This window comes from Oreochromis aureus, linkage group 12, assembly GCF_013358895.1.
Source record: "Oreochromis aureus strain Israel breed Guangdong linkage group 12, ZZ_aureus, whole genome shotgun sequence".
NCBI classification, from domain to species: domain Eukaryota; kingdom Metazoa; phylum Chordata; class Actinopteri; order Cichliformes; family Cichlidae; genus Oreochromis; species Oreochromis aureus.
This window is the reverse complement of record NC_052953.1, coordinates 23,768,665-23,795,194: the sequence shown is the minus strand read 5'-3', so window position 1 is coordinate 23,795,194 and position 26,530 is coordinate 23,768,665. Positions and strand designations below refer to the sequence as shown.

The window sequence follows — 26,530 nt, the reverse complement described above, 5'->3', positions numbered from 1 at the left end:
CAAGTCTGTTCCCTTTTATTACTTTTTCTAACATAATGTTTAGAATATGTACAATAAAAATGAATATTCACGCTGCTGTACCCTGTTTAAGGATAAAAGGAGGTTATGATATATGTTGTGCATTTTTGCACAAATATGGATGAAATGTTGCTACCAACAGTAATAACGCTTTTTAGCATTACCAAGAAATTGTTCACAGTAAGTGGATAATGCAGTGCTGTAATTTATAGCGAGGCCCTGGCATGTCAGGTGAACTCATACAAAGCAAATTACCTTGAATTACCACATTTTGTGTTCAAGTATTATCTTGTTTCTTGTGCCTGCTCTTTATGTGTCGTCTCAATGCATTTGATATCGGTTATTTTCCAGTGAATGAAGTGCAAAGTGTATGCAAGCCTTGATAAATTGATGAATGCTGTAATTTCTTCTATTCTGTGGGTTTGTTTCTATGTGCATGCAAATGTATAAATGTGTGTGTGTGTGTGTGTGTGTGTGTGTGTGTGTGTGTGTGTGTGTGTGTGTGTGTGTGTGTGTGTGTGTGTGTGTGTGTGTGTGTGTGTGTGTGATTGCTGCAGTATCAGAGTATGCGTCTGTCAGATGTACACCGAAAAGCCCAGTTATGGCGAGGTATAGTCAGCATCAGTCTCATAGAGGGCCGTGGCCTGCAGCCAATGGATGCCAATGGTCTCAGTGACCCTTACGTCAAATTCAGGATGGGTCACCAAAAGTACAAGAGTAAGGTAAGCCACGCTGGGCAGTTCACCTTTAATAACCAGCTGGGCAGAATTTGGCAGAGTGTAAACAAGTAAATAAATAATTACATGTAACAAATGCTAGGGATGTCTGTGAGAAGAATTACTGGCCCATACTGGAATGCCAGATTTTCCAGTTAACAAATATCAGTATTAGTCTTAAAAATCAGTTGTGTGTTATCTTTCTGCATGCATATTTGCAGTTTTTTTATGCTCGTTATTTTACTAGTTATTTATTTATACTATTTATTTATCTCTCTTTATTTTGATAGCGGTTCCAGCTCATATATTATCTAACAAGTTATAGCTCATATTAACAAATGGACACATGGGCACAGTGAATTTCCTTGTTTGATTTCTTTTTCAGACAATTTCAAAAACGCTGAACCCTCAGTGGAGAGAACAGTTTGATTTCCACTTGTATGATGAGCAGGGAGGCTTTGTGGACATTACAGTCTGGGACAAAGATGCTGGCAAGAAGGACGACTTCATGGGACGGTACGATGGTCTTTACAGGAACCTCTGGATATTTTGTTTTGTTTGCTTTTTGTTTGTTTTTTTAATGGTATGGTTGATTAAGGCTTACTGCTTATTCAGGCTGATAAAAGCTGCATTTTAGTAAGGATTAGTTTTAGTACACAATTGTCTTATTTGCCTAATTCTCAGAATAGATTATTGCAGAGCATCTCAATCCTGTGCATATTGAAATACTGCCCTACAGTCTTTCATTGTGAGAATGATTTCTTTCCCTTGTCTTTCATCAGAATGGAGGTACTTGAGGAAACCTTTGCTTTAAACTGTTTGACCCAAGTAAAGCAATTACTGTTGGCCTGCCTCTGTTTTAGCTGTAGATATATTAAAGGCATGCTAGGAAATCAATTCAATCAAGAGAAGATGCTTTCAAGTGTCTTCTAAAAGGTATTAATGGTGTCAGCTTTGGCTGAATTTCCATCGGTTGCTTTTATCCTACACAAGATGTTTGCTTCTTAAGTGATGCTTAACTTCAGTTAGTGAGGTGATAAAAAATAAACAAAGGAAACCTGAGAATCTCTGTATTCTTCTGTTATTTCATGGGCGCTCTGCAGTAATTTAGACACATTTCTTTCTGTAAACACAAACCCGAACATGACTTTGCTTCTCTCTTTTAGTATATAAGGCCTGCAGTATGTTTCATTGTCAGTTTCACCACAAAGTCTACAATTTTCTCATTTTGTGTCTGTTTATTCTTTTCTCTAGGTGTACCATTGACCTGTCGCTTCTTAGTAAAGAGCATACGCACAAATTGGACCTGGCACTGGAAGAAGGTGAAGGTGTTCTGGTGCTGCTGGTTACACTCACTGCTTCTGCTGCTGTTTCCATCTCAGACCTGTCAGTCAACATGTTGGATGACCCGCACGAGCGGCACCAGATCAAGCAGAGATATGTGAGTTATATTGAGCTTAGGTTAAGCTCTGATTGTGTTAATAATTTTGTGAGGAAAGTACACAATATGTTAGCGCTTAAGAAAAGAAATTTAATAACCCATTTTGTAGCTTTCAAAAATTACAGTATCAGAGCTGCTCTATATCCATATACTTCTAGGTATTTGTATATAGACATATACCTGACACCGTGGCTTTGTTTGTGGATGAATGACTGTGTTGTCGAGTCCAAGTTGCAAAATCAAAGACCTGTATTGTATCCTTTTTGTTACAATGAGTCAGGCTGCCTGACTCCCTCATACATTTATAGCTAGGCATTCCATTCACATTTTGTGAAGAGTAATTTTTCTCATCAAGATGTCTTTTTTTTACAAGCCAGTGTGCTTAGATTTGATTTATAGTTAGATGATGTGGAAAGCAACACAGCAGGAGATACAGAAACGGATACGGGGGTTGAGAGGTCAAGAAAGCAGTGCAAGCGGGTTCAGTCGTTTGGCTGAAAATGTCCGAGCTTATAAGCCAGTTATCATTAAGCTAGAGGGAGACAGACAGTGAGGGAGAAAGTGAAAAGCAACGAGCAAGCGGGAGAGAGCCCTAAGGCCCCATCTGCTTCAGAGGCCCTCCACTCAACACAATGGTTTTGTGTCTTTGTCTTAGTCTAGTTAACCCTTCACACCCTGTCATCTTTACATCTTGATGCAAACACACACACACACACACACTGAAATGGATTTGATACAGTGACAGCTTTCACACAGGGGACATTTCTCTGTCCATCAACAGAATTATGTGTCATGCTATCTCTCAGTGCTGCAGCCAAATTTGTTTCACTGTAAAATTTCATTTTACCATATGTAAGATATTTGTTTGCTTAACTGGTTAATTTGAGATTCACCCTGATTTATTTATTTATTTTTGGGACCTATTGGATTTAATTGTCTGGGCGAGTTGTTGGAACGCATGTTGACTTAAACAGATCTGCTTGTGTACGGGTGGGTGTATCATACGTGTGTGTGTGTGTTTTCACCGGGGCTGTCTGTACTTGTGAGATTAGACAATTTGTTTGGATTTCTGCATCTGAACTGGTACCCAGTAGTACGTCCTAGCTGGTGTGTGTTTGCCTCTTTCAATGTGTGCCTAAGCTCCAGTTGCCGAACATCGGTGCCACGACCTACATAACCGTGGCGGTGCCTTATTGGCTAGCCACGGGAGGTCGACCGCTCTGCTACGCGCTGCAGAAACCACACAACATCAGAGGGGGGAGCTCGAGGACTGAGACACAAACATGCTGTGCCTCTCCTGACAGTCACAAAATGAGGGCTAGGAGAATGGGTGCGTGTATGTGTGTGTGTGTTTGCCTGAATGTGTGTAATAGGGGGCGAGGGGTAAAGGGTGAGGGTTGCGCCGAAAAGGGAAGGCGTGTAAAATGAAAAGAAAAAGCTATTTCACCTCTCTCACAACTCATGCAGACCCCGTTTTTCTGCTCGGTTGAAGGCGACACATTTTACTTCCCTCACCTACCTCTTTTTCCTGCTTCCTTCTCTCTCCTACTCCTCTCTCTCTCCATTTCTCTCCTGCTCTCCCAGCAACCTCAGTTCTTTGTCTGTTGCCGCTATGGCTCCTGTTAGATGAAGGGATGGCGAGATAGAGGGTGAAGGAAGGTGGTGGGGGGTTGCAGATGGAGGGGCATGGTGAGGTCGGTTTGGAGACTTGAATGGTCTTTACCTATTAACATATTCCTTTTCCTCAGACTGGCAGTCTTTCAGTTGGAGAATTTAATAAAGATGTACCTTATCAAAGAGCACTGCTAAGACCAAGTACCACCACTAATACATAACAGTGCTGCTCAAAGCCTGCTAATCTGCCCAGTGTGTGCATGTGTGGATGTGTGCAGGCGTAGGTGTATGTGTAGGCACATTTTTACCGACTGGTATTATCTGCTTGAAAAATCAGCTGTCCAGCACAAGCCTGCACAAAGCATGCACTACTGCTAGCCATAAACAAGCTCACGTGTATGGACATGTGCAAAAAAAAAAGTGTCTACCTGTGTGTAACTAATAAAATGGCAGGGAATCGCAGCTTTGAAAAGCAGATACCTTCATAAGAAAAGTCAAAATCCTCCGCTTGTTGCACCCTTCGGCACCGTAGACACTCTGCTCATGATGAAAAGGCGCACAAAAGATAACTTTAAGGTTAGGTGTAGCAGTGGATTGCAAACACACCTACGTGCAAATCCAGAGTTTTTAAGGTGATATTACTGTCTTCATTTTAGAGAATCATTGTGTTCCAAACTGGAAATGTCCTTGTCACTTTGTTCCACACAAACGCTATGCGCGCACCTCAAATGGCTGCAATGAGGTCACTGTGCTGAATTTGGTTTTTTTTGTTGTTGTTTTTTTCCCAATTCAATCTGTGGCCATTGATGAAATACGATAACAGACACCTGAGTGCGGGGACATTTTGATAGCACTGAGCTCATTAATGTCTTCTGAATTGTAATAGATTTTTGTGTCTGTGTTTGTGCCAGGTCACTGTGTGCCTGCGTGCGCTTGCTTCTGCATGTATGCGAGTAAATGAATAGACAAGATTTTCTGTGCCAACTAATTTGAATGCAACTGACAATGGAGATATGCAACATGGTGCAATGCACTCACTCATAGGCAACTACCTTAGACGTTCTATTGCTCACTGTAACCTTTCCTTCATCCCTAATTACTGTTTCCCAGAAGTAGAAAGGGATGAAGGCAGAGAGGGAAAATGAGAGAAAGAGATTTATGCATTATGATGGCAAAGTAGCACACACACTAATGGCTCTTAATGGGCTTGAGTTGGCCACAAGATGGGTGGATGAGAGGAGGAGGACATGGTGACCTCCACTAAAGTGGTGGTACTTCACCACACACCCCCATGTGCTGTGTTGCACGCATGCATACACACACGCGCACACCCTTCGACCCACTTTGGAGCACTGCTCTAAGGTGAAGCAAAAGGACACAACCTGGACAGGAAGTGAAATAAGGGGCTGCGCTAAGTTGTGAGATGAGCAAAGAGCAACTTTGGCAGAGACTCTTAAAATAAAGGAGGTTCTGGGGATGGAGACAGTTTACAGCAGCCTTCAGTTTGTGCAGGTTGTGCAGAAGCACACTAGAGCTGCTAGAGCTGATGCCAGATGTGAAGTTAGTGGACAGCTACTGGGGCGCTTGACTCCAAAACCTACAGCTGCCTTGCATGAAATCAGAGCGAATCAGAACCATGTATATATGTTTGCGTGTGTTTGTGAAATGTTATGCAGTGATGATGAAAGGTGACATGCTGAAAAGATGACAGTGAGTCATAAGCCTGTGCCGGCGCTGATTCATTTTGTGTGTTTATGTGTCTGCGGAGTGCGACAGAGACGGGAAGAAGACATCACAGTGACAAGATGTCAGTCAAAGACAGGGCGGGGGTTTGTCTTATGAAAGCCAACTCTGTGTCCTTTAATTTTCTTCTCCACCCTCCTTTTTCATTTCCTCCTTATCCCCATAATTCCACCTGCGAGCTGATGAGGGTGTGGATGGAGCCATAAGTGGGGCACTAGGGGTAGGGGAGGGGGTCGGTCTTGGCCTCTTTTCTGTCTTTCTTTCTACCTGTCTATCCAAGTCATCTATTCCTGTCTGTCTTTCTGATGAGGATTTGAATCCTTGTGGAGGTTGGGTGTGTTCTTTCTACCAATCACGGATTGAGGCTGAACTCTAAAGGTCCCCTCAGGGAGTCCGTATGGTGGGAGGAGGGGCTGAATTACATAGGAACGTTTGGGGGGTGAGTCTCAGCATCAATACATTAAAGAAGTCATTTAGTCTCATACCATTTTTGCAGATCTGTGTATTGAGAGGAAAGCACACACGTATTTACAATATTTGCTTTTGATTGAAATCTGACTTTAGCACAATTTTTAATCTGACCAATAAACAAAGTCAAAACTGGATACATTACAGAGATTAATGTCCAGACCCCTGTGCCATTTATTAATACGCCTCGCTATGGGCACACTTTGATCATTACCAAAAAAGTATTGATCTTCGATCCCCAGCCCAACAGCTGGATCATTCCGATCGTGGCGTGCGCTACTGTTTGAACTCTAACACACAAACTGCTCAGCTATGAGTTTGCCCTTGCCTCTTCCTCTGCCGCCCCCCACATGCCCTCTTGCCGACTGTTTTCTCCCCTCTTTCTTTCTGTCTTCTTTGCTGCTCACCAATAATCACAACAAGCAGCTGTATCTTCAGAGAAATCGTGCCTTAAAAATCGAGAGTTGTCCCCTCTCTCGCTCTCTCTTTCTGTATGTCTCTCTTTTGCGCACTCTGTTTCTCCCCCCTCTCTTTCTTTCGCACACTCTCCCCTCTCATCTCCTTTAGAGAGCGTTTGGACAATGATATCGCTGGAAACAGGCAGAGTCTGACAGAGTTGGTAATAATGAATTAAGTCTGTAGCCTGGCCCTGACTCTGAAATTTAAATTATAATTACTCCTTTGGGGATGGAAGGGGTTATTGCCAGAGAGAGAGAAATAAATTGAAGTGAAGTGCATTTCCACTCTGCTTTTAAGACACGCCGACATGCTACTCAATTTGGCCCGAGTGTAGGTTTTCTATGCATGTGTTTATACCTGAGAATCTGGGTGTGAACAAAAGCACAACTTTGTGGTTGCGTGCGTGCGCGACTGGTCACGCCTCGTGGTCGCGGCCGATGATCTCCACAGGTCTTCCCTTTATTCGTGAGATTTACAGACTCATTTTTACACAGTCATCCTCGTCCTGGTTATTGAAACTTTGTGCATACAGTGCATCCCTTCTCACTGTAGACTTCATGTGCTCTGTTTGCCTGCAAGTCATTCGTCACCTATTATGTTTCCTCAGCACATTATGTTTTATCATATTTTTCCCCATCTCTCTGTATGAAGCAAACACAAAAGAGGCACATTAATATCAGTTAGATCTCAGTGTTGTTGTTTCTTTTCACATTATCCATATAGAATAACTTCTTGCTCTATAAAAAGCTAGTTTTCTTTAAAACAGAGTATAAATGTCTTTGCATTTGAGATAGCAAAAACTGTTGTGCAGTAACAATTGTAACAAACTCTTACCACAAATTTCCCTTCCTATAAATGTATGCAATGCTAAAATCTGTACAACTTTGATGTTATTCTACTTAATAAGATGTTTCTGAAATGAAAGACCCCTATTATTTTTGTTTGCTGCTGTCATTTCTGCACGGCTCCTCTACTTTAACGAAAAATTCTGTAAAATCATAACATTTAAAGGTAAAAAGTTAGGAAACACTTCAAAAAGACATGCACAACTATTTCATTAAATTTAAATCCAGCCATTTCTCCACTAGACCCGACTCGATAAATGCCAGCTCTACATTTTCAAATAAAGGCTGGTAAAGGACATAATCTACCCTTTCCTCTCTTTATGAAATGTCAGGCTATTGACATGCCTTTCACTTCGGTGCTAATTTGCCATCCTCTTTGACCTTTCACCCCTGTTTCTGGGATGTTTCAGAGCCTCTGGAGGTCATTCCACAACCTGAAAGATGTCGGCGTGGTCCAAGTTAAGGTCATCAGGGCGGAGGGCTTAATGGCAGCAGATGTCACAGGTAAGACACCGACCTGTAGTCCAAACAACAGTGCTGTGCCCTCTGTAGTCCTCATTTGCTGTACATTTTCATAAATTAGTTTCTATATATAGATTTTTTTTTAACTTAGGTTCATGCTCATATATTTATACACTTAAAAAGTTTTGCTGATGTTTTGCAATTTCTGTTTCTGCTATCACAGTGAACACTGCTAGAACATCTGATAGGTGACACTATCAAGACAAATATATATCTTTTGCTCTAAATAACTTTTGCATAATGTTCGCATCTAGACAGCAGTTTCCTCCACCAGCAATCTGCCATAAATCTCACCAAAGATAAAGTCAGGGCGTAATTTTTGTTTAAGGGATGATCTTTTACGAGACTCCTCAGAGAGAGTTAAAGTCTACTTTGTGCAGGACGCTAAATTTGTCTCTGCATTTTTAGAAAAGATGCAGGCTGCTCATTTGAATAATAGAGAAAAAGTACACATTTGAACCAACAAATCACTCTCATCCCTCCTCCCGCGCTCTCTCTGCTTGCTCTCTCCGAATCCTCCATTCTCCATTAATTCTTACTTTTAATTAGGTCTACAGTGGACAGGCCTAGTTTTTCACTCTGTATTATCTAGTAAAGGGAGAAAATATGTGTGTGAGAGTTCATGTGTGTGTGTGTGTGTGTGATGGAGAGAGAGAAAGAGAGAGAGAGAAAGAGAGTCTTGAGTTTTACTCCATTTGAAACATCCATAGTCCCATTAGCAAACACAGAGCGCGGAGCTGGTTGATTTTGGGTTATTGCAGGGAGCGGCTGGAGCAGTCAGAGTGCAAGCCAAATGGTTCCCTGGTTCTTGTATTTCACTTGGAGCATAAATTTGCTCTGCGACCATATTGGGGAGTTCATCGTTTGTTTGGCTAAGCTTCATGAATTCCTCTCGGAATATAAACAGAGAAAAACTGTGGATTGTTTATTAGCCGTTTGTCTTTCAATTTGTCTTTGCCGGTTTGATACAGTCATTGAAAACATGGGGTTTTTTTTTTAGAAGTATCTCTATAGCCTGCAGAGGTTTGAAATTATTGCAACAGACTCACTTCACAGTAAAATATGACATGCCTTGGGTACTAGCGGTAATATTTTACTTAGCATGTGCTCAGGTTGGACTGGTATCTAACATTTGCAATAGTTTGGACGTTATAACATGGGATGCATATTAATTAGATTAGCAAAGTAAAAAAAAGTTTAAAAGCAATTTAAATTTTAAAAAATTGATTTCATGGGAGAAATGTTTTTACACTCAACATTACAACTTTTTTTGTCATAGCCAGAGAGATTGAAAATTAAGACAGTTGAATGTAAAAACGCCTTTAAATTTGTATTGCTCTCGAACTTAAAAGCAAATCTTTTAATTTCCAGAAGCAGCCTAACCCCACAGTCAGTGGACTGATACTGATGACAGACAAGGCAAAGGGGTTGTTTTTAAATTGCTTATGCCTGTTTTGAGTCTGATGCTGTGTGTGTGTGTGTGTGTGTGCGCTTGTGTGCGTGTCACTGGCAGAAACAATAGCTCTGTAAGAGCCACATAAGAGCCCTCACCACATGAACACCCCATTTTAACAACGCAGACCAAGAGAGGGTCAGGAGCAAGGTGAGAGAGAAACAGAAGGACAGACAAACAGACAGAGACAGGAAAAGAGAGAGAGAGAGGAGGTCAGCGAGCGAGAAAGAGTTCACCATCTCTCTCCCATTCAGCCAGCCCGTCTCCTCTTCTCTCTCTTTTTTTTCTCTCTACTCCTCCCCTCTCTCTCTCTCGCTCTCTCTCTGGCCATCTCTCTCTCTCTAATTGGAGTGTTTTTGTGGAGTAGCTCCACTCTAGCCCAAGTAGGATAACTGAAAATAGTCTCTAAAACCAACAATCCCTTTTGTCTGCCAGCTCTTGTCCCTCTGAGTGGATGCTATACTCTTAGAACATTTCAATAGTGAGACGCACACTCACACACACACACACACACACATGCATGCGCGTACCTTCAGCAGCAGCATCACCAGAGACACAGAATGTGTAGCCCTGCCAGGGAAGTCTACATTTATCAACTTGAATGGTTGGTAAATATTGCAGCTCATATTGAGTGACCTGTTAAAATTAACATGGTAATGCACTGGTTTACATTTTAAAGTATGAATTATAATGAACTGTGATAATTCAGGGGCACGAGAGCGTCGTGTGTTCCCTCTACAACCTTAAACTTCTCACTGACTCTAAGCTTTCTCTCAGGCAATTACAGTATGCTTCCTCGTTTTCTATACTGTATCCATTCGCCACTTATCTTAGAGCACTCTGAAATTAATTTGAGCCCACTTCTTGCTGCAAACCCTTCGCCACTGTCACAGAGACGGGACCCCGGTGGTGGTGGTAGTGGTGGTGGTGGGGGAGCTTTACTCAGACATTACCTGGATGATCACTGAGTGGCGCTCAAACCCGAGCGTGTAATTGGTTAAGACAGCTGCCTCTGGTGCTGGTGGCCAGTAAGGTGAAAGTTCACCATCAGTAACAACTGGCTCTCTGCAGCAACACAGCCTGCCGTGTCATTAAAAATAGAATATTAGAGAGAAAATGGGGGGAAGGGACGGACTTCTGCAGAAATAATTTCCATCTCCTAATTTGGGTGATTGCGTCTAGATTTAATCAGATTTGGTCTGTGGCAATGACATTATAATTGTGAATGATATGGACACTCTGGGATTATTAAGAAAGATTTTCTGCAAAAAAAGAAGTTTTTCACTGGTTTAATCATTTCAACCGTATTTAATTTTGGTTTAAAGAACAATTGCATTTAGAGAGAGACGGCGAGGTGTAAACAGAGGCACTGAGAAGCAGGTGCCCGAGTCTTTTTTCTTTTGTCTATTTTAACGTATCTTGTTTTCTGTAGAAGTCGTAGCTGTCAATATCCACTTGAAACACTCTACATCAATGGAGCGCCACAAACAGATATGAAAGGCAACGCCTCTGCCTCGGCATTGATCACAGTGACATTTACTTTGCACGCCCACTAAATGTCCTGCCCTTGTCACAACATTTGGAGAAAATCACACTAATCGATGGCACTCACACACACACACAGATACACACACTTATTTCCTATGGCCTACAAACACAGGCGGACACACACTTTTCGGGGGCTTTGAACTCAATCTCTTTTTTATCGAGTTTTATTATGCAACAATGCTGCTTTTCAGTGTTCAGTATTCCCAATACTTTCCCTGGAAATTTGCCAGGGAGATTTTTTTTTCTCTCGTCTTTTTACTTAATGACCCAGCCTTTTCAAGTGATAGGTTTGAAAAAAACATTCGCAGCGGCTCCCGACAGTTTTTAATAAAACATAATGATCAAAGTCAAAATTAAGAGTTTTGTTGTTTTTTTAGTTCACTGAAGGTAGGTGGGCTGGCAAGCACAGGGAGCCGGTCTCGCTGTTTTCTGTGTACAAAGAATTTGAAGTGTGAGATGTTAGTAAACAAATCGGGAATATATAGGACATTACTGGTTTTGATTATGATAGCACAGTGTGCTATCCTCAAGAGGAGGAAGCGGCTCCTTCTCGGTCTCTCTCACTTTCTCTCTACCCAGTTGCATAACTGTAGTAAAGTTTTCTTGGAATTAATTAGCATTTATGAATATTCTTTATACTAAATCATATAATAGTGATAAGTGTGTTTAAGTTTTAGTTTGGCAGCACTCCTTCATTTGTGATCCTTAATTTTCAGCGTGATTCATTTCGTATAATAAATCCAAATTTGGATGTATGTTTTTACTTTTAATTGCCGTAAAATATTACTTGAAAACAGCTTCGCAGCTAGTCCTCAAACTTAATCTATTTCAGTTTGAATCATTTTTAAGAAATCTTTTTAAAACTGCTTTTATTCATCTCTCCAAATAAAAATGCAGAAATGTTTTCTCTGTTGTTCATTCATCATATAGTTTTGACATTATATGCTTGCTTGTACTCGTGTCATCGTGCCGCTGCTCCCCTCACTGCTGTCTTCGGAGGAGCTACGTTTCTCACGCTCTGCGACTGGCTGCCTTTATGTTCAGCTCAAAAATTCTCGGGCCTTCAGAGCACCTCGACCTCTGTGTTCTCCGCACCACCCATTTTCAAAGTCCTCTATCGCTTTTCTCTCTCACCCTTTCCTCGTGACTGCCCAAGGCGCAGTCGTCCTGAAGCTTATCTTCTAGTTGTCCATGTAGCCGGGATGCTGATAGAAATGGCTTACAGCTTTTACACTGATATACTGTTGTATAATATTGGGGCTAAAAATGAAAGAATCATTTCATTACAGCTCTGATAAGTCCAGGGTATTGGAGCTGTCGTGTGACATAAGGGAAGGATGCTACAGTATATGTCTTAACAGTATGAGGTATTTGAGATAAACAAAAGCTGTTGGAATTACTTAAGATTCTCAATTTAAGACCTCAAGCTAACCAAATTTTATCTTTTCACTAAGAAGGATGTTCTTTCCTTCTTTTTGTTCTCTTTATATTTAATTTTATTTTTATTTATTTTTGCTTGCCAGGTAAGAGCGACCCATTCTGTGTAGTGGAGCTGAGTAACGATCGGCTGCAGACTCACACCGTCTACAAAAACCTGAACCCAGAGTGGAACAAGGTCTTCACTTTGTGAGTGACTTTAAGAGTGCCCGTATGTCTGCACGTTCATGCATGCAGGCAAAAAAGTGACACGTATCCTTGAGTAAACAGTTTCATTAAAAAAGAAAAAAGTATATATAAATTATTCAGTTTTTCTTGTGACTTTCACCAGCTCATTTGCTACTTTAAAAATATATTCTGGACCATTTTGAGCAGTGATCATCTCAATTCTATGTGTTCATGAATTTACTAGGAAATCAATTTATAGATATTATTTTTTTTAAGTCTGTTTATATTTTTTGACAAGTAATGAGGAAATGTGAAGCATTTGTAATATCTTGTGTTTTATTATACAGTTTTTAGCCTATTCGTGATGCTCCTTCAGTATGTGCACCACTGGTATTTGTCTTTGTGTATCGTCCAGTAATGTGAAGGACATCCACTCGGTACTTGAGGTCACCGTTTACGATGAGGACAGAGACAGAAGTGCAGACTTCCTGGGAAAAGTGGCTATTCCTTTACTAAATGTGAGTCAAAGGCTTGTTTCTGTGTTTCTTTATTTTTTCCGCCTCCCTTGGGAAACAAAAACTAAAAATGAAAATGAGATATAAAGAGCAGAGGTTATTTTCTGCAGCTTTTACTTATGACACTGTTATTATTTCGCAAAAGAGAAAGAGATGACAGGAGCGAGAAAAAATGGAAGAGAGGCTGAGACGAAAGAAGAGATTGATAGATGTGAAGAACGGAAGTTAGGGGATGAGAGACGATATGAAAATGACACTGATGGAGACACTGAACAGTGTCATTTGAAAAAAACATGTATATATAGACAGAAGCATCTGTCTTATATTCATAAAAATAAAGCCTGTGAAGGAACTGTGTGTATAATATACCCGTGCTCTGCTGTACAGTACGATTCCCCAGGATAGTTAATTTCTGTTTGACAGAGCTGAGCTGCAGTGGGTAATGAACAGGTACTTGTCAGAGTTGCCACAGTTGTTTTGGGTTCCCTGTCAGCGCCAGCAGCTGGGGTTCAAAGGTGGCCCGGGGAGCCGATTCAGCCGGGTATTGCCAGACAGACGCCTGTCATGTCCCTCTCCCACAGATCCAAAATGGAGAATGCAAAGCCTACGCCTTGAAAAGCAAGGAGCTGACAGGGCCAACAAAAGGGGTCATCTTTCTCGAAATAGACGTGATTTTTAATGCTGTAAGTCTTTCTTTTGCTTTTTTGAGCCTCCTCCCCGATTTTCTTTTTCTATTTTGCCCCCCACCCCCTATTATCCTCTCTTGTTCTCCCCAGCATCATCCCCCTCTTCTACGCTGCTGTTGTCTTTATTCTGTTTGCCACCCCCCTTCCCTCGCTTCCCGTCTCATCCCTCGTCCCTTGTCCCTCATCCTCGTTTTGGCTTTAATTATCGAAGACTCCCTCTCAGCAGCTTTTGTTCGCCCATTCACCATCGCTGTGTGTGTCCCTTTAGTGGCCATCTTGCAGCTTTCTCTCGCACTCTCTCTAGCCTCTGACATGGGGCACGCTCTATGCTTGTGCTGCCATGTTGTGCCACTACACAGTCTGTTTAAGAAAAAAAGATCTGAAACAATCAAGATACACTGATCTCTCTCTCACCATTTGCGGTTCACGCCGCCGCTTGTGTTTATTCCAGGTGAAGGCTGGTCTCAGGACGCTGATTCCTATTGAGCAAAAGTATATCGAGGAGGAGCCTCGAGTGTCCAAGCAGGTACATCATGAGCCAAACTGTGTCTTCTACCACTCCGCCTTATTTTTATCTGTGTCCACCACCGCACCCCCTATTCTGCTTAACTGTCTGAAGCAAAACCAACAACCCTGGTGAGTGGCATCTTGTAAAGCACAACAACTGTGTGGGCAAGATACAACAGGATGATTGAAGGAAAAACAGCATTTTGTTTCTCTTTTTTTTTCTCCTCCCTTTCCTCCTCTCCCTCTTCTCTCATCTCTACCCCCTCGCATCCACTCTGAGTGGTGAATAGAAATGTCAAGCTGTCAGCTCTGGGGTGCATAAGTAGATTGGCCATCCTTATAGTTGGCCCTCTTTGCCACTGCTGCTTTGCACTTCATTGTCACGCTGCTCAGTGTGGCGGCACCACAAAGAGATGAATAGTAGGGGCTGGCCCGCATCAGACGTGTCATATGAGTGACCGTTTGGGCTCAGCAGTCAGTGTTGCACCACGCACAGCCGAGCACAGCCCTGCCTAACATAGCACAACACAGACACCAGCTCCCACACCACCCTTTTGTCAGCCCTCCATCTATTCCCTTCTTTTCCTCACTGTTTCTGCCTCTGCTTTTTCTGATGATTCCCATCTTGGCCCACTCTGAGCTTTTCTCCCAAGTGCAGAATCCTTTTTTTATCTCCATTTCACCCCTGACTCGCAGAGATGACCCATGTCAGCGTCTCGCAATGATGATGTCACTGGCTGCTTTGGAGGGATTGCCCCATGAGGACTCTTTTGTGTGGTAGCAGCTCCCCTGCTGTTGCTTGCTGCTCAATGAGTAGACACACACTAAAAATAACATAAAATACACACACACACACACACATGCTGCCTGTCATCAAAGACAAGATTTAATTCTAATTATGGTTTTTAACATAACCGATAACTTATCCACTTTCATAAGTGATCGAAGAAATAACTACAGACTGGGATTGACATAATAAAAAATTAATAATCCCTATCTGGTGTTATAGCAAAGAAAAGTATAACATGCACATAAAGTAAACATGCTGAAGAATGTGCAAATGGATGATTTGAACTCTTGGTGTTGTGGACACAAAGTAACCATAACCATAGTTTGGCAACAAATATTGATACAGAGTGGAAAAGAGTTCAAATCAGCTAGCATCAATAAATTGAAGCCACCCAACACATGAAAATCCTAATTGTGGTTTTGCAGACACATATTATATACCCACTTTCAACACACATTAAAACACACACCATTTCCCAAGGAGTAAAAGAATGCCCTGGAATATTTTTAAGTGCAAACTGAAGCGACAGTTTTTTTCCTGTGGGAGCACTTTCCCCTGTTGGTGACCTGATTGGGTGGTTGGCGTTCTTGCTGTTATGCTATTCCCTGAATGGCTGGCAACCCAGGGGGAGACAGCAGTTAGCCAGTTCTATCTCATCTCTGGCCAAATGCCTGGAGAACGCCCAGGGAGGAGAATCCAGGGACTGTTTTGGATTTTCTTTTTATTTTATTATTGTGCTAAACTTCATCACTAGGATAACAGAGTTAAACAAACACTGTGAGTTAGCTCGCAGAGGTGGCCAATCCATACCAAAACATATATTGCTGTTTAAGTAGAGTCATCACATCGGCATCCTCAGGGTGCTCTTAAGTACTGTGATGTAATAGTGAATCCAAAGTGAGGTCAAAGATGCAACTGTCGAGCTGTATTACGATGGCTTCATTTAATTTTACAAAGACACAGTACAATGAGACACTTTAGGGCTAGAAGATGGCTTATTAAGACTTAATAACAGTATGTTGTTAATCAGGTGCTGATTAACATAACTTGAAAAAACTTTGGATTCTTTTGCTAAATGGTGGTAATTTCTCACCTTAACTAAATGTAAACGAGAGAGAAAAGTGACCCCCTATAACAGTACGTCACCTCAAGTGTCTTATCAGCGGGACTCTGACAGCTGTGCTTAGATGGATCGTTTTGCTCCCGTTTTATTTCCCACACATCTACCTGTCACGCCGAGCCTCGTTCCTCCATCTGGTTGTTTACATACTGGATATACCATTTTCACAATGAAGCAATAAATCACGCACAGCATGTTTACAACACCATGATCCGTTCCTCGGTTTAGCACATTTTTGACCTTTAAACCCTCGCTTGCATAAACCTTTTACTTTTTGTTGTTTCCCTTTTTGTTTTTCGCCCAGTTGCTTTTGCGCAACTTCACCCGAGTTAGACGCTGCATCATGGTCCTGATCAACACGGGCTGCTACATAAACAGCTGCTTCGAATGGGACTCTCCGCAGAGGAGCATCTGTGCCTTTGTGGTATGTGCATGTCCCATCAAATACACAGTAAATGTGGCATACCACACATAAAGCTGCACATTTACAACATGACAGGTAGAGTTGTGTGTGCGTGTGTGTAATATATGTTTATTTCTTACGTGCAGTTGCTTGATTGATGGATCGTGCTGTGTTGTTTCAGATGTAATGTAGGGAGAAATTTGTACCTAAATGTAATTGCTCCTTTCTTTTGGCACTGGAAAAATCACATAACCTGTGCCTATTGATCATTCTAAATGTATAACCATATATTTAACTGGTTACACTTTGTACGTGCGACAGAGACGTGCACGCACTGCTCACCGAGAATGTAGGACCATGTCTGTTAACAAAGCAAGCATCCTTCACTCATAATTTAACAGTCTAACGCAAGAGACTGTTGATGTCTCAAGCACAGTCAAGCACATCCCAGACAGACTGTTACTTTCACTCTTAGATGTCACGCTGTGATACACTGGATTAAGCTTTTTTTTTCTGTTCTTGTATTAATTGCACACATACACACACCGTATACTTTATTTGGCACTGTTGGCCTTGAGTCTCACTTACTAGGAATAAGTGGAGGGTTGGTGTTGCAGCTTAAACACTATTTTATTAGACCCATCAGATGTCCAAATACTGAGAAAATGCAGCTACAATCTACTGAAGGGTGACAAGCTGTTCTTGCAGACAGTAGAAATTGCAGGCTCTTTCTCTCGTCACCCACTGGCCTCGTCTTCATCCTCTCTCTCTCCCCCCTGTCATCTGTGTCTGGTATTAAAAGGTGAAGTGTAATTGGACAGCAGAGCTATCAGTGAAACGACATTCTCCTGCAGGGCAGCGAGTGGCTGCATGGAGGTTTCTACCCCAAATATGACAGAGCAGGCATTTAATCCTGTCTGGTTTAGTGTCCTGACTTAAGTAGCTACAGGACAGGTGGACCCAACTTGCCCCAGCCCTTTACCATTGGATCACAGAGCATCTTCAGCAGCAGACATTAGACATTAGCAGCATTTGGCTGGCTGACATCAGTTTAATCTCTCCAGAGGGTGTACGTGTGTGTGTGCGTGTGTGTGTGTGTGTTTGCACAGCGGGTCACAGTGTCATCACAAGACATGGGTCAGAAGAGACACGGTATTGATCAGTTAACATTTTCCTCTTTGTGTGAGTGAGCACATTTGTGTGCGAGAGCCGGCGTGTGCATGTATTTTCTCTCATGTAAGACTGAACTAGGCAGGAGTCCTTGGGTCTTATCTTTTTATAAATAAATGAATGTGTCAGACAAATAAAATGTCAAGGAATTCACCCAAAACAAGGTCACTTTAGAAATACCAATCTACATGGGGAATGGAGAGGAGAAAATATAGCCTTGGACAGCACAGCCTCTGTGTCAGCACATCCAAACAGATGTATGTGTTGTATAGATCCTCCCAAGTTTTTTTTTGTTTTTAACACAGTATGTAGTATATCCATTTCTAACAGTTTCCACTATTCAAATTCTGATTGGATTCAGGAGACGAGGAACGATCTATCTGGGCCAAGGACACAGTGTTTTATAGTTTAGAGAAATTCAGAAATTTAGGTGTCATTGTAGTCCACCCACCCATCCCCGGCTCTTTTGGGAGTCTGTTAACGTAGGAGTGAGCACTTAGCTAAAAGCATCACAGTATTTAGGGCCTCTCCTCTACACAGGTATTCCCTCCCACCCCTCCATTTCTTCATCCCTGTCTCATTTCTCCCTTACTTTGAGGGGCCTCTTAATCACTTCACTCATCTCTTTAAGTGGGTTTTTATGGGGGGCCATCTGGCCAAGGTGGTGCATTCATGAAGGTGTACTGCTGTGTGTGATTATGGGCATGTGTGTCTGTATACATGTGCACGTGTGTTTCTGTCTGGCTGTCTTCTTTTTTTTTTTTTTTTTTTTTCTTATTCCAGATGTTAGACTTAACTTTCCAAACATGGCTATAGCTAGAGAGGTGTAGATGTTGGGCAGTTCAGCCGCTAAACTTACCAACGTGCGCACTCCTTAACTGCTAAGTGAGCCCGGGGGGGAGCAAATTTAAGCGTGCTCGTATATATTTCGTGAACGCAAGAGTACATCATCGCAGTTGTCAGACTGTGTCACTGCTCGACACTTCTTCCACAAAAACGATCAAAATTTTCTTCATGGTCTCTTACTCTCCTTCTGCCCAATTCTGAAATACCAGCCGCATGTACACATCATCCATTAGTGCCAGCTGTGTTTAGTGTGTGCATGTGTATTGTGTGTCTTGTGTGTATGTGCGAGAAATAGAGATATTGCATAGTCTCACATGCAGCTTTTCACTCTTTTCTCTCTCACGCCCACACTGTTGTCACCCACCCATCCCGACAGTGAATCAGCCACCGTGGCAGCTTTGCCTGAGGCGTTGGCACAATGGACGGGACTGGAGTTACCTCCTGTCCTGCATGATGGGTGGTGTCTGTGTATTTGTGTGTGTGTGTGTGTGTCTGTGGGTGGTGTCTCCATTCCCCGTCTCAGGGTTAAGCGTCTGCTTCCTCTCTCCACACCTGCAAGCTGAGTGTCTCTCCGTTCTATCCTTCCATGCATCCCTGTTCTTCTTTATCTCTCCCTCCCCTCGGCTTTTCCCTCCCGGAGAGTTGAGGCCATTGTCGGGCTGAGCGGTGTAGGGTTCTGTTCTCCTGCTGCTGCCAGCTCTCCCCACGGCCCCTGCAAGACAAGGCTGTTATTGCCCCAGGGACCGCAGGCCTCAGCAGCTCTTCCTCCAAACAAATTTGCTGTAACTTTATCTGCAATTGGGCCCTGAATTGGGAGCAAATAGAGGCAGCTTTGTGAAGCTCGGGGAAGGGCGAGGGCAGCGAGCTGGGGGTTGTTGGGGAGGCAGGGGAAATGATACCGGGCTCTTTTATGTCAGGCAAAGTAGGACTCTTATCAGGAAGAGAGCCCAGACAAGGGAGCTACTTCTAGAGGAAACTGGAGCACCTATCACCTGCTTTGCATTTAGATAAAAATTCACCCTGCTGAAATAAAAAAAGGGGGGAAAAAAGCAAAGGCAGGTACAGAAGCAACTATTGGAGTGTATATGTGTGTGTGTTTGCACATGTCTGGCTGGTGGTTTGATACACAGTGCGAAGACGCCATAGTAGTCAGCAGTACACACCACTCCAGGTCTCTTTAAATTGCTCCTTTGACTCCCCTTCAAAGAACCTGTCTAACTTTTAAAAGTTTTAAAGTTAGGGAGTTCGTCTTTGCCCACAGCAAGGGACAGCTTTGAAAGATATGCTTTCACATTTCACTGTTCTCCTCATTTCCAAAATGAATGATAGTTGAAATGTAGTGGCACGACTAACAGAGAATACCAAGTCAGAGTTTAATCACCAGAGATGGAGACAGAAAATGTGAGGCCTTTTGATACGAAGTCGCGATACAGCACCCTTATTTCTAATTGGCACCCCTGGGAAGTTGTAGCATTGTGATCACAAATGGTACAGGCTTTATTGTATTGTTGTAACTGTGATGTTGCAAAATGACTGCCTTTGACACAACAGTTTTAGTGAATTTGAGCTTCCTTTTTTATTTCGAATGAACAGCATTAATTGTGCTGTGGATCAATGTTCTGCATGAGAACAGCAGGGGGCAGTCTAGCACCACCGAATGTTGTTGTAGGTCTGGTCAGAAACAGGACACAGTCTCCCTCCCTCTTGTTCCCTCGAACTTAACAGGACTTCTAGTTGCTATCTGGCAACACTTAGTGCCAGCATGGAAATTGATGTAAGAGAGATAAAGGGGAACTCTGAAATCCAAACTTCAGTTTCACTCCACTGAGACAGAGCAGGGGGAAGTTAGCCTGGTGTGTGGTTAATGTAAGCCAAAGCACTGAATATTACCCTCCCACAGTGCTGCGGCAAAGAGCCGCAAGGACGCGGGTTGTGTTTTGAAACAAATAAAGCAACTCTCAATGTGCCGCACTAAGTGCTTGAATAAATCATTTTGACTATCTCTTTTGTTAACATTTTTAATATAGCTTATCGTGCTTGAATATTTTAATATTAAGCGAAAGCTTTAAACATTACAGCTGGAATGAAATCTTAACTACACAGATGTGTCAAAATAATTTAAGTTCTGTTTTGTGTTTTATTTTCATTTTAGCCAAAATGTTACAAATAATACTGGCGTGATTTTTGCTTTGTTAGTTTTGTAATTGTCTTTTTTAATTACGCATCTCATTTCAGTATCAGCTCATACTCAGATGTGAAGTTAGCCCATTTCAAATTTAGCCTTTAACTATATCTAAGCTGGTTTAGCAGATTTGACAGTGGAAGTCCTGATTTCACTTTGTTTTGTGACAGGTGAATAGTTTTGTTCCTGGAAATTTATCGCATTTCACTGAAGATCACTGAAGCACAAATAATGATTAGAAGAAGAGACGGACTTTGGTTTTGACTAAACAGATTTGTCGTCTAAAAGTAAATTCTTAATTTTAAGTTGTTTTCAAGTTGTCACTGCTGACAGTAGTTTTGGTGACACAATCAAATATCCATCACATAAGAAAAAAAAAGATTTCCACTTATTTCAGTAGGTTTGATAATTACAGAAAATATTTGTTACAGGAGAAGTAAAAACAGGGTCCAACTCACTTTTTGTAACAAATAGCTGTAATGTATTTATTTACATACTCGCTAAACTAAATCAGAGAGCGTTCATAATATGAATAATACAATAAAAGATAAGCAAAGAAAGACTGTGTTCATATAAAAAAAATAAATTACATTACCATGAATGCAGCATTATTAAACAAAGCAAGAACGGGATGAGCATTCCTCGTGTGTAGTGTTCAGATATTCACTGTGAACCATCACCGGCCGCTACATAATGTATCTGTGGCCACAAAGGGTCATTTACAAATTATTCCCGTAGACTACATCTGGAGCTTCATCTAGCTTTTTTCCCCTTTCGATCCAACATGTTTTCGTCCTTTTTTTTCCTCCTTTTTTTTTTCTTTTCCCCCCTCTGCTATTTTCTGGTCACTGACATCCACAGCAGGCTCCTTCCCACTCCCTATTCTCCAGGCGAAAAGCCTCCTATGTGGTGCAGCGAGCGACGGGGGGTGACTGTGATCGCCCAGTCCTGGTGGAAAGGTCCAGGCACTGTAGGGCCCCATTGCTGCCCGGCCGGTGGGCACATAGACGGTGCAGGGCCGGCCGCTGCTGAGCCGGGGTGTCCGGTTTCTCTAGCTGCCAGTCAAAACTTCACCCTCAGCCACCTTAACCACCTGGAAGAGGAATAAAGGCAGATGACAGGTTAAATAGCCTCTGACAAATAGAGAAAAGAGCAGGAATTTATTTATTTTTTTGAAAAAGAAGATTTCATTGCTTAAGTACAAACATTCAGACAGTAAAGTACAAGTTAATTTTCTGCTGTGTGATGACAATGCGAGTGAAAAGACTTCCACACAGCAAAGATATTTAAAATGCATTGTTCTGTATTCCTACTGTAAGTGGTATTTATAGTAGAGTATAGAACAGAGCGTGTGAAGACGTTTATAAGTATGCAGTTATTAATAGCTTCTACTAGAATAGTTTCAAAGAAATGTGCTCCTCTGTTTGTTCAATTGAAGTCAACTTTCTGCACCTCTGTTGCACATTTTTGTAGTTAGAAATTGTCGGAGTGTTTATCTCTGTTGCAGATCATACAGATTTGTAAATTACAGTAATTTGGAGCAGATGGATAATTTTAGAATAGTTATATTTTGTAGGGAAAACGTGCGCAAAGGTGTGTTATTGTGTTCGTCTGTACGCAAGTTTCTGCTGTCGAGCTTTTTCACGATCCTAACAGCGTTTTCTGATGAGTGAAGGGAAATTGTTGTGTTGCTTATTAGTATACAAATATGAATTATTAAAGAGTTTCTTTCCAGTTCTCCTACACAGCTGTATCAGAGAGAGACTCTGCGTATGTAACAAAGTAAGTTGAGCCTGAGAGAGCCGGAGAAAGACTGCGATCCTTTGGGGAGATTTGCCTGTTTCACCAAGGCCATTCAGGTTTTATTTGAAGAAGAAATTTTGCTGTGAGCATTATGCAAATGTACTGGACATTTCTAATGTTTAATTTATGTCTTATTTTTTTTCTTCCTATTTTTGCTTTGTGGATTCAGCGTCTGTTAGTTAATTTTACATGGAGTTATAATTCCGCTCTAAAGTTTGGATACGAGCCTTTCGAACTTTTCCATGAAGTTGGAAAAGTTGAGGATAAAAATTTAATTTGTAAACATGGTTTTATTGCGAGGGGCTTTTTTCAGCGATACTCACACGCATGTGTTTTTGTCCGTTGTGACGTAGCAGTCGAGTGTGTCTGTGTTTTTTTAATGTTTGACTGGCTTTACTACAATAACAGCAGCCTGGAAAGCACTATGGTGCCGAGATGTTGAACCTCTCATTCACATTAACCCTATATTACACACATACACACACATACAAAGGCAGAAATTAAGCAGTGTTGTTGTTGATAATTGAGCCTCCTCTCACTCTTGCCGGTGTTTGCACAACCAAACAGGATAAATCAGAATTGGTAGACAGACATTATATGAGCTTTATACAGTAATAATCTCAATTTCATCACTTTTAAAAGTTTCTCATCAAAACTGATTGTTAAACAAGGTTGTCTTTCCATACACAGACTAATTAATTTCAAATCTGCTGTGCCCATATTTGAAATAATGGATTACTCGTACTTGAATTCAGTGAATATGTTCCACAGCGAAAGATTAAGCATTAGGCATGGTTTGCATTTTTGGCATTTGTTATAATTGCTGCAGTTTTTTTTTTATTATCAGTCGCGACAAATCTCTGTATACATGAACATGATATTATTCGATAAGATAAATATGCTTTCGCTCTATTTATTTCTGACAGATTTTGTTTCCTGAAAAACGCCCCGTCTCAACCTTTCATTTACAATCGACAATGCTTTCTCACAATCTACACAATGCTGCCAGAAAACATCAGCCTTCCATGATTAGCAATTTTACTTTCCCACACGTATCTTCCCAACCACCGCAGTAATCTGTTGTCAGAGGCTAAAGAGTCCTGCCAAAACCAGAATACAAGGTTTTAGGAAAGGTTAATTTTCAGATGGTACCTTTCTTGTTTGGTGATGAGAGGGGAGGTATAGAGGTTATGGTTTTGGCAGATGGGTGCAGAGGAGGTTAGAGATGGGGCGAACGACTCTTTTGGGCCAGGAGAGAGGGTATTGGGTCTTAGAGTGACAGGGTTAGGGACTCGGGTTGTGGGGTGTGCGGGGTCATCTGCTGGAGTTTGGGGTTGAGTATAGAAGGGTCAGCTTTGACGTGCTGCGGCTGAAACGGTACATGACCTCAGACTCTGAGATGATTGGCATGGACGATAGAGGCTCTGACGGCTCATACTTATCCTCCTCACCGTCCTCCTCCTCAACTTTGAGACCCAGAAAAACGAACCCTTAAGGGGTCATGGCGGTTTCACCCTCAGCTCACTGACACCAGGCCTACTCCTTTGTTAAAGCAAAGACCCATTTAATAGTTTTTACTGCATGGAGTTTATGATTCTGCATATGAATGTGTGTTGTTTTTTGAGTCACACATATGGCACATGTGGCCAGCTTAGATTCTCAGGAGTTTGTCTCATGAACGCCCGTATGGCATCTTGAATATATACATTTTTAGCCCGCATTGATCTCTCGTATTTCTTTTTGCTTTTCTCTCACAAGCTGTTTTCACGTTGTGTCTTTCAACAGCTTTTTGTCGTCGTCGTTTGGAACTTTGAGCTCTACATGATTCCTCTGGCGTTGCTTCTGCCCTTGGCCTGGAACTACATCCTCATTGCGTCGGGGAAGGACACCAGGCAAGATGTGGTGAGTAACCCCATCGCTTCTTGATATCCCTCCGCCTTTCTTTCCTTTCACTGTAAAAGCCCATTTCCACATACAATGCAGGTTAAATTCAACCACAGCTGTTTTGTTGGGACATTGATTTACTGCATTAATCATGTGACGATACATTTCCAGACATATTAAAAACAGTAGATATTTGGGACGTGACATTTTGACTGCTGATGAGCATGGATGTACAGATAAGTGAGAAATAAAGGGTTGCAGTTTCCTGTAGAAATGTAGAATATACTTTCAGATTGAACTGCACGCCGCAAACTTTGAACAGATTTTGAATTTCACATGTGAAAACTCTCTGCTGATTTTTTTTTTCTTTTTCTTAATAAAAATCTCCGTCTGCCGCACGAGGTGCTGCATTCTCAGTGCATCTCACATTTCTCACTTTGCCTTCTTTGAGGCAAAGAAAAGGGAGAAATAATAGGCTGTCACCTTGAGCAATGTTACGCCACTTACCTGGTAGTATATTTATTTAATTCATTTATTTTTTATCTCTTATACCAATTAAGTGATGTCAAAGCAATGTCATGGAGAAACAGACATGTTTTAATCATGGCCAGGCACATTTGGAGAGTAGAGAGTGAAAACGAGAGAGCGAGCTGGACTATGGCGTGAGCGTGAACAATGAAGTGATTAATTTTAATAAGTGCCTTTTTCTAAGACTCACTTGGAAATAACCAGTTAACAGACTTCCGATTTCCTTGCAGTCTTTTGCCTTCTATATGTGTATATTTATCTCTTCATAGGGATTCTATGGGTTAGATTGGATTGGATTTGGAAGAGGTATTAAATTCAGTCATCATAATGAACCAAATCTAATAGCTGTGTGTCATTGCAATATTACAGAATTAAATGTGAACTCTACATAGCATATAGCGCAGATTTATTGTTTCGTCTCAAGAGCTAATCTTCTCTATTCATAAGCTTCCATTTCCATATTTGTTCATTTAAAAACATGGCATTAAAATTAGCAAAATGATCCTTGTGTTTCTTGACAATAAACTGGCAGTTATACTCCAGCTTTTGGTTCATGTTTAAAACTCATATTTTCACTGCATGCGCTCAAGTGAAGAATTAAAGATTTACTATTGTAGGTAAGTTCACAGACAACACAAACCATTTGTGAAGAACACAGACTTTAATTTTAGAGACACTTTTCTCACCTGTAGATGGCGACATTGCTTGCAAAAAAAAAAAGGATAGCCACACATGCCTTAAGACAAAACCTGGCATGATTATGTGTCTCTCTACCTGCTGCTTGTATTTATCCAGACCTAATGATATTCTTTTTCTCTGTACTTCCTAAGTAAAATGAGGCAACAATGGTTGCATATCCCCATAATGTGGCACTCAATTCACATTCCAATAAGTGCATGTAACTCCCACTTCATGTGGAATTGCTTTTCTCTCTTGAAAGGGACTATTGTGTCTCAAGTACCTCAGGACTTGGTTGAAACCTTAAGACATGTTCATACTGTTGATTCTCATATGGCAAGCGTCTTTAAGTATGACAACACTGGTCTGCCCAGTTCTACTTAAAGGTCTTACGAGCAAAGACAAAAGATGTCAGATGTTAAAACTCAGTGTTTTAACATCTGGTGCTGTCTTAGTATTTTATTATTATTGTTATTATATCCTATCCAAAAATCTCCTTTTGGAGATTTACCTGGTCAAGGAACCTGGCCAGCAGATACAATTTAGGATCTATCTGCTTCATTTTCAAAGTAGCATTTCCACACTTGATCATGATCTTCTGTGTTTACAGCATAAATGCAGACCGCGTAATTTGACTGACTTCAGCTGGGCTTGTTGGGATGAAAGCAGGGCGCCTTAAAATATTTCCCACCAACTAAGAACCATTTTCATTTGAGTTTAATGTCTTGAGGCTTGTCATGTAACTACTCTACTGGATTTATATGCCAAGGGTTAGACCAGACCAGGGAGTGGTTTTGCCTCTGAAGCTTGCTTTAATATCGCCGTCTTCAGAGTGTCGTTGAGACTGGAGAGTGTTTGGTTGAATTCAAAGGATCATCAGGATCATCAAGAACGGAGTGTTTTAAGACACGAGAGCACCGCCTTTAACTTTGGTGTCTGACCTTCTTCAGTTAAATGTCTTTAGTGTCTAATATGAGCAGCATTTG

General features: G+C 41.5%; 1 protein-coding gene across 1 annotated transcript in view; it reads left to right on the top strand.

Annotated features, from left to right (window-relative positions):
- Positions 1 to 26,530, top strand: part of mctp1a (multiple C2 domains, transmembrane 1a) — a 132,140-nt gene that overhangs the window by 73,147 nt on the left and 32,463 nt on the right. The window contains exons 7-16 of the mRNA XM_039621225.1: positions 576 to 740; positions 1,120 to 1,250; positions 1,989 to 2,175; positions 7,715 to 7,808; positions 12,351 to 12,453; positions 12,848 to 12,950; positions 13,529 to 13,630; positions 14,085 to 14,159; positions 16,355 to 16,474; positions 24,240 to 24,356. Coding sequence (XP_039477159.1) covers positions 576 to 740; positions 1,120 to 1,250; positions 1,989 to 2,175; positions 7,715 to 7,808; positions 12,351 to 12,453; positions 12,848 to 12,950; positions 13,529 to 13,630; positions 14,085 to 14,159; positions 16,355 to 16,474; positions 24,240 to 24,356 — 1,197 coding nt within the window. The remainder of the gene's footprint in view (positions 1 to 575; positions 741 to 1,119; positions 1,251 to 1,988; positions 2,176 to 7,714; positions 7,809 to 12,350; positions 12,454 to 12,847; positions 12,951 to 13,528; positions 13,631 to 14,084; positions 14,160 to 16,354; positions 16,475 to 24,239; positions 24,357 to 26,530) is intronic.